The following is a 12,135-nucleotide window of genomic DNA, read 5'->3' as shown; positions in this document are numbered from 1 at the left end:
AATTTTATTATTTTAATTTCACAATTCATTACATGAAGCTTTAAAATTAACAAACACCATAACGTAGCGATTGCGGCGATACCGGCCGGGCCGGCCGCCCGGCTATCTATTTTATACCCGTGCGAAGCCGGAGCGGGCCGCTATGTTTTTATATACAACGTTCAGTTTTTCTGTAGTGTATTTAGTATCAGCATTGCACCCGTGCGAAGCCGGGGCGGGTCGCTAGTAATATTATATTTCTAAACAATGTTAGGTACCTGCTCGCCCGGGAACTCCCTGGTTTCAAAATAATAATGATCACGTATTGTAATGCATTTTAAAAATATCTTTGTACAGAATTGAACTTATTTCATTTTGTGATATGGAAGAACATAGTAAAATTTAAATAAAAACTAGCGGTCCGCCCCGGCTTCGCCCGTGGTACATATGAAAAATCGATGTTGGCCGATTCTCAGACTTACCCGATATGCACAGAAAATTTCATGAGAATCGGTCCACCCGTTTCGGAGGAGTATGCAGACTAACATTGTGACACGAGAATTTTATATACTTACTAGCGGTCCGCCCCAGCTTCGCCCGTGGTACATATGAAAAATAGATGTTGGCCGATTCTCAGACTTACCCGATATGCACAGAAAATTTCATGAGAATCGGTCCACCCGTTTCGGAGGAGTATGCAGACTAACATTGTGACACGAGAATTTTATATATAAGATAAGCATTTAGCTACTATTATGTATTCTGTGATATAAGATAGACCCCCGTCATGAATCGGTGCCTAAAATAAGTTACTTTTAGGTGGAGCCATTAATTATTAAGCGAAGAAAAAGAAGTTACTTTTAATTGATGTGATTTAATATTTTTAGAAGTTTGTTCTTTTGTGGTGTAGAAATATTTTTTTGTGATTTCTTTCACTACTGATGACTGTGATAGGGTCAATGCAGTCACGTGCATGATATCAACTTTTGTTGTTTTGTTTTTACTACCAGTGGTTATCAAGGAAATGTTTTTATATTCCAATAAGATATAGCATTGTTTGGCATATATAAATAGATTTGAACTTTGATATTCATATCTAAAATAACATGTAACGGTTTTAAGTTAACCGGTTTTTCGTGTTATAGTTTCATGTCGATCAAAACACTACAGTCGTGGGAATGAACTTGATAAAGAAATAATTAATAATTTATTGAAAAAAAAATGAAATATGATTATGGGGGAAATAATAAAGAGTAAAATAAGTCTTATTAATTTTAATTATTAATTAAGTTATTAATACTGAGATTTCAGAATTATGCAGGAATTCGCCTCGGTATATATTCAACGTCTATATTCTCAAGTCTTACTTGTATTGGATGAGGAACATATTTGGGTCCTTCACCCGAAATAACAGTCTTCACTGTGAAATTGCGTAGTAAATGCACCAAACCAGCTTTGGTTTGTAACGTAGCGTATCTAGTACCCACACATACTCTATTCCCCTTCCCAAATGGCATAAAAGTAGCATCAATGATGTTGTGCTTATTTTCTGGAGCGAATCTTTCTGGCATAAATTTCTCGGGATCTGGGAAATATTCTTCATCATGTTGAACTTCAAATACTGGCATCATTATCCTCGTTCCTTTGTCAACTTTAATATTACCCACTGGAAGAACAGTGTCCTTTACACATTTTCTATTTAAAAATCCAACAGGTGGATGCAATCGCATAGCTTCATTTACGACCATATCAAGTAACTTCATACCCATGACAATGTCATAGTCCATTTTGTTGTCGTGTTTTTTAAAAGCTTCATCGATTTCATCGTGGACTCGTTCTAAGTATTCCGGATGTTTTCCTAATTCTATTAATGTGACAAATAACACTTGAGCTGTAGGCTCCACACCGGCGATAAAGAAGAAGAACGCTTGTGCCGCCAATAACTCATCTGTTGGTTTTAATTCTAAGCCAGTATCTTTATCTACAATGTTTCCAGTATTCTGTAAAGCTACGCATATATCGGCAAAGTCGTGTCGTTTGGTTTTTTCTGTCTCTCGTAGGCGTATGATCTGCTTAATGGCACCAATGAAGAAGTCTTCGTAATCGGTAAATAATTTTAATCCTAAGATGCTGAATAATTGGTTGCTCATGTTGGCAATACTGAGCTTGAAATTACCCATCAAAGTTGGTTTTGTCGATTTGCGTGCCATATCAAGGAAAGGCGAATCGAAAATAGATCCTGTGCTCACTCCGAACACAGCACCTCCTATAGCTGCACTGCAGAATGAACATAAAGTGTCAAATGCATTACCTTTCATTAGGTCTCTGTTAGCTTTCAAATGGTCCACAAAGTCTGTGGCACTTTTATCTATGATGTAGTACATGGATTTTAACTTTGTGGATGTGAACAGGGGTGACATACTTTGACGCATAAGTTTCCAACGATTTCCATTCATGAAGAGGATATTGTCGGCGAGCTGATCACCTGCGTTTATATCCAGTCCTCGGTGACTGAAGGAGTTGAAGTCAGTTGCTACTACATGTTGAATATTAGTAGGGTCTATCACATATCCCCCCGTGGTCCAAGCCTTGTCGCGGCGGAGGGGCTCAGTAGCTTGGGGTGCAAGCCAGCACCTTGAGTGAAGCGAATATGGACCAAGCTGGTTGCTCTCTGTTCTTCTCTTATTAGAAGAGTAAACAGGAGATGCATGGCGATTGGCGCTTTGGTGCGTGTCTGTGGCTCAAAGGGGCCAGCGGAGCTTTTGCTCGCAGGATGGCAGACAGGGCCGGGAGTCTTTCGGGACTGCGGGGAAGACAACCCCTATAAAAATTACCCCAATCCTAAGTCAGTGACACTCGGCGAGAGGATGAATGGTCGGTGGGAATCCGGCAGATAGAGATGTCTCAGGGGAGCGCCCCCTGGTTAATAAAAAAGCAAAAATGGAGGTCAATAAAACGAAAACTACTCCAGGAGGGTACCACCTCGCTTCGAGTGTGGAGAATCCCTCACGGGACTGTCCCGACGGGACAGAACCGTCAGCCCCATCGTATTCTGGAGGGGGCACTGGCCGCCATACGGGTGATGCATCAGGCCCTAATGCTACTGAGCAACTGACCACTGGCAAACGATTAACGGAGACTGATAAGCTTAGCGAAACGGAACGTGGGGTGGAGGCGCGCACCCAAACGGGGCGCGTTGAAACCAGAAGGAGGAAGACTGGACCCAGTGGGCTGTCCACGGCAACGTCCGTAGATAGTCTCATGACGGTCCAGTCATATGAGGAGGATAGACTGTGGGCCAAGCGAAAGCGGTCCTCTGGAGCGAGCTGCTCAGGCTCCTCCACAGAAGAAGGCCGAACGCGGCAGGCCAAGAAAGCCTCGAAAAGGGGCAAAGGGCGAGGGGCTGCAGCAGCTGGGCTCTGTGCAGGTACAGCCTCTGCAAGAAAGACCCTAGCGGACATGACAGCCGCTAGGAAGGCCTTGTCGCGCATACGGAGGGAATCGGAGCTCGAGGCTAGCGAGGAGACGCAGGTCACCCGAGCCTCTCGAGCCGGTACCTCCCGCGCTGGAGAAACTGGGGACGGACGTCTTACCGACGATTCTACCGCGGCCCTCCAACGCCGTATAGAGGAGAGCCTGAATGCCATCGAGCAGGTGCGTGCAAAATCGACCAACCTAAGGGTGGCATTCAAACGTTCCCTCAAGGATGCCTCAGACACCATTCAAGAAGCGGCGGTGCTTCTTGCACAGCGTACTGCATCAGAGGAGACGCGGCAGCTGCAAGCTGCGAACACTCAGTTACAGGCGGAAATCGCGGGCCTCCGAAAAGAGGTGGGAGAGCTGAAGGCCATAATAGGGACCGCACAGCCCATGCAAACGCGAGTGGACTCTGATCTGACCGCGGAGATTATGCGGCAGGTTGGGGGAATGGTGGACGCCCGGTTTGAAGCGTTGGAGGAGCGCCTCCCTCCAAAAAGGCGTGTAAGGCCTCCTTTGGCGGGGGATGGCAGGGTTGAGGAAATGGCGGTTGGGCAAGCCCCAACTGAGGACTTTCCTCCTCTTCCGCCGCCAAAGCCCCCTAATAGGGCGCCAGCGAAAGGTGCTGCTCCAGCAAAGGCGAGAAAACCGGAACAGCCTGCTGCGAAGCCTGCAAAACCGGATCCAGCTGCAAAAGCCAAGGGGAAGGGCAAGGGTAAGGCTGCACGGCAGCCGGAAAAGACCAAGCCAGCTGGAAAGACTGTGCCCACCACTTCTTCTGCTCCCCAGTTGCAGCAACGGCTGGAGCAGGAATGGACGGTCGTCGGAAAGAAGGGCAAGGCGAAAAAGAAAAAGGGGCCGGCGCGAGTGCGCACGAGGGCGCAGAGGTTGCGCAATCCTTCGTCCTCGGCTGTCGTAATTGCTCTGCAGCCAAGCGCAGAGGAGCGAGGCGTCACTTATGCCTCTATAATGGCTGGATCACGCCAAAAGATTAATCTGGCGGAAATCGGTGTAGGTGCGCTGCGGTTCAAGCGTGCCGCGACTGGAGCAAGGATTTTAGAAATCCCTGGTGCCGCAAGCTCGAAGGAGGCAGATGCTCTCGCTGCAAAGCTGCGGGAGATTTGGGACGAAGGCACCGTCAAGGTTTCCAGGCCGGTGAAATGCACTGAAGTGCACATCATCGGCTTGGACGACTCGGCGGCTGTAGATGATGTCGTGGCTGCGATTTCTCAGGCAGGAGAATGCCCTACAGAACACGTTAAGTGTAGTGGACTGCGCGTGGGCTCTCGCGGCTTGACTTCAGCCTGGGTGAGCTGCCCGATAGCCGCGGCAAAGAAGGTGGCACAGGTGGGCCGTATCCAAGTAGGGTGGATCTCTGCAAGTGTCACGCTTGGCAGGGTGAAGCCGCAGCGGTGCTTCCGATGCCTAGAGGTGGGGCACGTAAGAGCTGCGTGCAATTCGCCCGTAGATAGGAGTAACGTCTGTTTCCGATGTGGAGAAACAGACCACAAGGCCGGGGAATGTTCAGCCTCCGCCGCTCGCTGCGTTCTATGCTCCGAGGCCAAGCTACCGGCAGGTCATCGGCTCGGGGGCCCGGCTTGCAAGGCTCCCAAGCGGAAAAGAGGAAATCGGGGACGCGATGGTCCAGGTACCGCGCCGTGTCCTTGTCCCGCGCCCGTCGAGGCGAATGTGACGGTTAGCGAAATGGAAACGCAGTAATGGCTCTCCTCCATTTCCTCCAAGGCAATATCAACCACTGCGCCGGAGCTCAGGATCTTTTGCTCCAGAGTCTGGCGGAGTGGCGGATAGATGTGGCGGTGGTGGCTGAGCCCTATTTCGTGCCGTCCCGGGACAACTGGGCGGCCGACTTGGATGGACTGGTGACGCTAGTAACGCAGGGCGGCACAGTAATGGAAAGGGTAGTCCGGCGGCAGGGTTGTGTCTCGGCCTCGATCAATGGTAACACAGTGATCGGGGTCTACTTCTCTCCCAACCGTAGCCTGGATGAATTCGAGCGGTTCCTGGCAGATCTTGGGGAACTGATTGACCTCGCTCCTTCGCAGCCCGTGCTTCTAGCCGGAGATTTCAATGCCAAATCAATGGCATGGGGATCATCGGTGAGAAATGCGCGGGGTGCGGTGCTGCAGGACTGGGCGGTCGCAGCTGATCTCTCGGTCGTAAATCGCGGGAGTGAGCTAACATGCGTGCGGCAAAGAGGGGGCTCCATCGTCGACATCACCTTCGCTAGCCCCCCCCTTGCAAGGCGAATTAGCGACTGGAGGGTTGTAACTGATGTGGAAACGCTATCGGACCACAGATACATCCGCTTCAGCGTCTCTGCGCCATCCGCATTTCGCGGTGAGCCTTCCCTAAATGGTGGACGTCCACGTTGGTCGATTCGTAGTCTCGATAGAGAACTCCTAATTGAGGCTGCCATAGTTCAGGCATGGATCCCTGCACCGCAGATCGCAACAGTAGAGGACGATGCAGCATGGATGGCTGATGCCATGGCGCAGGTGTGTGATGCGGCCATGAGTAGAGTTCGCTCTAATCCGCGCAGAAGACCGATGTATTGGTGGTCCGCCGAAATTGCCCAGCTGCGCGCATCCTGCGTGGCTGCGAGGCGGGCGTACACCAGGCACCGGCGCCGGAGTGCACGGGACGAAGTGGAGGAAGCGCAACTGTATGCCTCCTACAGGGAGTGCGTTACCTCTCTGAAGGAGGCAATCAGCAGCGCCAAGGATAGAGCATGGGAAGAGATGCTCGAGGGTCTGAACCGAGTGCCGTGGGGTCGGCCGTATAAACGGGTGAGGCAGAAGCTCCGCCCGTGGGCTCCGCCCCTGTCTCAGTCTCTCGAGCCCCGTCTGTTAGAACAGGTTGTGGTATCTCTGTTCCCGGACCGGGGAAGATATTCTCCTCCGCCGATGGCGGCGACACCTGCGTCACAGGAGGAGCCCGCAGAAGAAATCCCTGCCGTTACCCATGAGGAGTTGGAGTCGGCAGTTACGCGGCTTAAAGGGAAAAACACTGCTCCTGGACCTGACGGGGTACCTGGCCGAGCGTGGGTGCTAGCGTTGGAAGCCCTCGGGCCCCGGGTGGAGCGGTTGTTTTCGGCTTGCCTTGAGCGGGGCCAATTTCCCCGTAGGTGGAAGACAGGGAATTTGGTCCTGTTAAGAAAGGAGGGGCGCCCGCGCGATTCGCCCTCAGCGTACAGGCCCATTGTATTGCTTGACGAGGTGAGCAAGCTTTTTGAGCGCGTTTTCGCAGCTCGCCTCGTCAACCATTTGGAGGGAGTGGGACCAGACCTCAGCGGGAACCAGTTTGGCTTTCGCCGTGGTCGGTCCACACTCGACGCAATATCTCGCGTGAGAGCCACCGCAGAAGATGCGGCCGCTAGTGGAGAAGTCCTCCTGGCGGTGTCTTTGGACATCGCCAACGCGTTTAACACCCTACCGTGGGGCAGTATCCTGCAAGCTCTCCACTATCATCGCGTGCCGGGCTACATGGTGCGACTGCTGCGGTCATACCTTTCAGATAGGACTGTTGCCTATCCAACCCGCGATGGATGGAGTGAGAGGGAAGTGTCGTGCGGTGTCCCACAGGGGTCGGTCCTCGGGCCTCTTCTGTGGAACATCGGGTACGACTGGGTCCTGCGCGCCACTAACCTCCCAGGTGTTGGCGTAACTTGTTACGCCGACGATACTCTGGTGACTGCGCGTGGGGCCACATACGAGGACGCAGCTTTATTAGCTACCACGGGAGTTGAGCAGGTGGTGTGCCGCATCCGGCGGTTGGGACTACGGGTGGCGCTGGAGAAATCCGAAGCCATCTTCTTTCCTGGTCGCCGGAGGCTACATAGCGCAGGCGCAGAGATCCGGGTGGATGGGGTAGCAATCAGGGTCACCACCACCATGAGATACCTAGGCATCGTGTTGGATAGCCGATGGAGGTTCACGGAGCACTTCCGTCGCCTCGCCCCCCGTCTTGTAGGGGCGGCCGGAGCACTGGGAAGTTTGCTGCCAAACCTTAGAGGTGCTGGGGGTGGGTGTCGCCGGCTATACACTGGCGTAATCCGCTCCATGGCCCTCTACGGGGCCCCCATCTGGGCAGACACCCTGAGCGCCCGTACCAGACCCCTCTTGCGGAGGCCGCAGCGGGTCATGGCGCTCAGGGTAGTTAGGGCATACCGCACGGTGTCTTTTGAGGCTGCCTGCGTAATGGCCGGAACGCCGCCATGGGATCTGGACGCCGAGATGCTAGCGGACGTGTATCGCCGCGTCTCGGCGTCTAGGTCACATGGGGTGAATCCTTCCTACGAGGAAGTAGAGGAGTGGAGGGCCGAGGCTGTCGAGCGGCGGTTCCGAGAGTGGGAACGCCGGCTCGAGGAGCCCAGCGCGGGTGAGAGGACGGTTGCGGCCATACGTCCAGTCCTCCAAGAGTGGTGCGACAGGCGGCACGGGGCCATAACCTTCCGCCTTACGCAGATACTGTCCGGGCACGGCTGCTTCGGGCGGTACCTGTGTAAAGTCGCGAGGAGGGAGCCCAGCATGGTCTGCCACTGGTGTGCCTGCCCGGAGGACACGGCAGATCACACTCTTGCCGTGTGCCCCGCGTGGGCCGAGCCCCGTGCTCGCTTAGTCGCGATAATCGGGCCGGATCTCTCTCTACCCTCCGTTGTTCGTGCAATGGTGGATGGCGACAGATCCTGGCGTGCGGTGATCGCATTCTCCGAGAGCGTGATCTCGCAGAAAGAGGAGGCAGAGCGGGTGCGCGAGAGGGATCCTCACGCGGACCCGATCCGGCGCAGACGTCTTATTGGGCGTCGTCGCCGTGTTGCGGCCGCTTTACACGGTCGCAACGTGCCTCCTTGACGAAGGGCGCCGGGCGGTGGAACGGGGAATGTAATCCATCGTCCGGTGCGGTGAGGCGACTTGAGACGTGTTCCGCTCATGCCGCCAACGGGAGGGAAGAGCAGGCAAACCACCTTTCCTGTTCTTGGCTTGCGCCTGGCCTGGAGATGGGCTGCCGCCGAGGGGGTCGCGGAAGAATTCTAACAAATACCCGCGGCCCCATCATTAAAGCGGCTCGACGGAACACAGTGGGGTTTTAGTCGGTAAGAATCCGACATAACCCAAGGCTCCTTCCCCGGGGGCCGTGGGTATCTTTGGAAGATTTCCCCACTATAAAAAAAAAAAAAAAAAAAAAAAAAAAAAAAAAAAGGGTCTATCACATATAAAGTCGGTGTTAACAGTGAGCCGATACCAACAGCTGGTTCATTGCGGAACTCTTTGTAAACTTTTCTTAGATTTTGAAAAACTGGTTTCCTTTTAACTGCAAAGTCCCAGAACACTCCCATCACTTTGTGTTCTGAATAGAAGGGAACATTTCTTTTCTTCCAATAGTGTTCATTGTACTTTCCGTTTAAGTAAGCAAAACATAATATTAAAACAGCGCAACATAAAAGTGCGAACACGAACATGGTAGACGAGGATCTGAATATGAATACATAACACAAAACGTATTTATTACATGATGTGAGTCTCAAGCCGAGCTTAATGTTATCATCATAATACAACTATAATAATAATTTCTCGTCGTCATGACTTATCAAATCCGGTGGGGGTTAATATAATTTGTTTATAATTTTTGACCTCAGCTGTCCAGTTGTCCAGTCACGATGAGTGTCATATTTTATTACTTAAATAAACAAAAACAGCTCTTTAAATAGATTTTAGTTTATTTTGACGTCTAGATAGGGACAGTTATAGGTATAGTGCCACAAACTTATCTGACCCGGTGAAAAAAACTGGAACTACGTGCCGCCAGTAGTAAAAATCGACATCAGTGACACCGTCACCGGGTCAGTTAAGTTTGTGGCACTATACGTATATATCTGTCAACTGTGGTTGACAGATATATACGTACTGGACATTTTTACTACGTTTCCGCTCGCGGCTTCACTCGAGTCCACTTCACCATCAACTTTTTTCTTTTTTTTATATCTATTTTCTAAAACTACCTATAAAAACAACATAATATAATTGATCAGTTGTCAATTAAAACACCACTCAGGTTTATAGTAATCTTAAAAATGTATTTTTCAAGGTCTACCCTTGCATGTTCATGAAAATAGGTTTTGTGGTAAAAAAATCACAATAATTATACTAGAAACTGGCTGCTTTGTGTTACTTAGTGCTTAAAAAGCTCTGAACTTGGTTAGAGCATTAGTTAGAGCTGCAATCAAATAGATGGCTAATTTTCAATCGAAACGAATTTATTGGAGCAAAATTGTAAATAACTGTTCACCTATAATTATGTAAATGCATTATATATTATTACTAGCGGTCCGCCCCGGCTTCGCCCGTGGTACATATGAAAAATAGATGTTGGCCGATTCTCAGACTTACCCGATATGCACAGAAAATTTCATGAGAATCGGTCCACCCGTTTCGGAGGAGTATGCAGACTAACATTGTGACACGAGAATTTTATATATAAGATTTGCAAGCTATCTAGCTATGACTGGCGAATTGTGCTGATCATCTATTCAAAACAGGTTATACCACTTTTAATAAACAAAAAAAAGTTCGTTTCGTTATATTTATTTCGATTTGATAAATTTATCCCCAAAAAGCTTTCCTCGCATTTTTCACCCTCGTAGAAAATCGGGGAACCGTTCTTGTAACCATAAACCATCTGTTCAGTAAACCATAGTAAAAATTGTTAAAAGCATTGATAATATGGAGGAAAAAAATCAACAATTACCTTCATTGGCATCATTTTCTTAAAATTCCATCAATAATTTCTGACTTTAACTTTAATTAGGTAGTACGTAGGAAGAGTTTGTTCTGATTTTGTGTTCGTATTTTTAACCATTTTTTAACCGACTTTATTTGTTGAAGTAGGATACTTCAAGGTTAAAAGCATAAATTATTAACAAAAGCTCTAAGCAGAAAATGACTAAACTTGTAAGACTGATTATACAATATAGGTAATACCTGTATTACCTACCTGTATTTTCGTTGATATTATTGCATTACCGAGATCACACTAATTTAATGTCGAATATTTTTATTTTAGAATTAACTAGCTGTGCCCTGCGGTTTTACCCGCAGTGCTCCTTTTGGTCGTAGCTTGATGATATAAGCCTTCCTCGATAAATAAGCTATCCAACACCGAAATAATTTTTCAAATCGGACCAGTAGTTCCTGAGATTAGCGCGTTCAAACAAACAAACAAACAAACACACTCTTCTGCTTTATAATAGTGGTAAGTACCTAGTAAAAAGCTGTATTAAAAATATCTACGCATCTGGGATGACATCTCGCAATTTGTAGAACAATAATATGTGTCTATTTTTATGAATATAAACTAAGTAACAGTAAAAAATTAGCTGCTTCATATTTTTTGCAACGTAAACGATACTTATTCGAAGAACAAGGAAGGTTATATTATACTGTCTGCGCTTCGCGGTTTCACCCGCGTGGCTCCGCTCCTGTTGGTCTTAGCGTTATAGTATTTATACTAACTACTAATGTATATATATTCTAAGGTCTTAGAGTAATGATATATAGCCTATAGCCTTCCTCGATAAATGGGCTATCTAACACCGAAAGAATTTTTCAAATCGGACCAGTAGTTCCGATTAGCCCGTTCAAACAAACAAACAAAAAACTCTTCAGCTTTCTAATACATTAGTATAGATTTAAATCGCTAAACTTCAAGTAGCGTAGTAACTATTGTAAACAAACTTATCAGTGTCTCAAATCTTGTATTTGCAGACTTGTTTCCAAAACATCTCAAGGAAAAAATCTCACGTGGTAACAAGCATGTTATGTCTTCTCTATAACAGTATCACAAAAGTCAATCAGTATTCTAAACTCATCCTCACATCCTATTTCATTCAGAACCACGTGCGAAATTTTAGGTTCACTCATCATTGGAAAGTAGCTTTTAACATATTGGATTAAGGTTTAAATTGTAATGTAGTTGGTAGTGTAAAGTTTGCCATTCACGGCACGTAACGATTCGGAATTTCGACCGGTCGTTGTATCATATTTGGCGATTGAATAAGCCCATTCAAGTTTACAACGTGCTCCTCATATTTTGTTTATTTCGGCTATTTGGTTTAGCCGGCTGTCAAAATTCATGCAGTTGCCCAGTTTGTTGTGTATTCCTGTTAAACTACTGTCTAGCAACTACCGTTGTATTCTCTAAATGCCCACGAGTATTGAGCTGGTATGCCAGTAAGCGATCACCCATCCAATGCTTGACCGCGCTTAACGGTGCTTAACCTACACTTTTAGTGGTAACTTACATTGAATGGCATGAGTCACGAATGAATTAAATTTAGATTAATTTATTAAACGAGAATAACATCATTTCCTATCCATCATTTCCTATCATTCAGAAAAAAAGACAAACGGTGCTCAAGAAAACTGTATTTTTTTTAACTTTATTCCAATTTTTATTGAATGTACAATAATAACTTTATCGCAATATAAATTTAAATTTTCCATTACACGAGACGAGTGAAAAACTCATCACAATTTGCACATAAGTAAATAATTATAATGCAAGCATGGAGTTTTATTGTCTCCCAAATTCTCACGGTTTTGCATTGTTAAAAACAACATGTGATAATCTACTAGCATATCGCAGAATGCTATTTACTACGAA

At 47.7% G+C, this 12,135-nt stretch overlaps 1 protein-coding gene across 1 annotated transcript; it reads right to left on the bottom strand.

Annotated features, from left to right (window-relative positions):
• Positions 1 to 1,238: 1,238 nt before the first annotated feature.
• On the bottom strand, positions 1,239 to 8,938 carry LOC149904918 (cytochrome P450 6k1-like). The gene is made up of 2 exons (XM_090106951.1): positions 8,687 to 8,938; positions 1,239 to 2,567 (listed from the first exon to the last, which is right to left on the bottom strand). The coding sequence occupies exons 1-2, from the start codon at positions 8,933 to 8,935 to the stop codon at positions 1,293 to 1,295; spliced, it is 1,524 nt and encodes a 507-aa protein (XP_089963077.1). The 5' UTR covers positions 8,936 to 8,938; the 3' UTR covers positions 1,239 to 1,292.
• Positions 8,939 to 12,135: the final 3,197 nt, after the last annotated feature.

Source organism: Colias eurytheme, chromosome 11, assembly GCF_061535395.1.
Source record: "Colias eurytheme isolate Ceu_HAF_F1 chromosome 11, ilColEury1 Martin Lab GWU primary, whole genome shotgun sequence".
Classification (NCBI taxonomy): Eukaryota; Metazoa; Arthropoda; class Insecta; order Lepidoptera; family Pieridae; genus Colias; species Colias eurytheme.
Note: the sequence above shows the minus strand (reverse complement) of the source record. Positions and strands in the feature narration are given on the sequence as shown.

Excerpts from the sequence above, each read along its gene's own strand:
- LOC149904918 (XM_090106951.1), bottom strand. The coding sequence starts at position 8,935 with ATGTTCGTGTTCGCACTTTTATGTTGCGCTGTTTTAATATTATGTTTT. Across the intron at positions 2,568-8,686 it reads TGTTAACACCGACTTTATAT|GCTTGGACCACGGGGGGATA; the intron begins GTGATAGACCCT and ends CGCCGCGACAAG.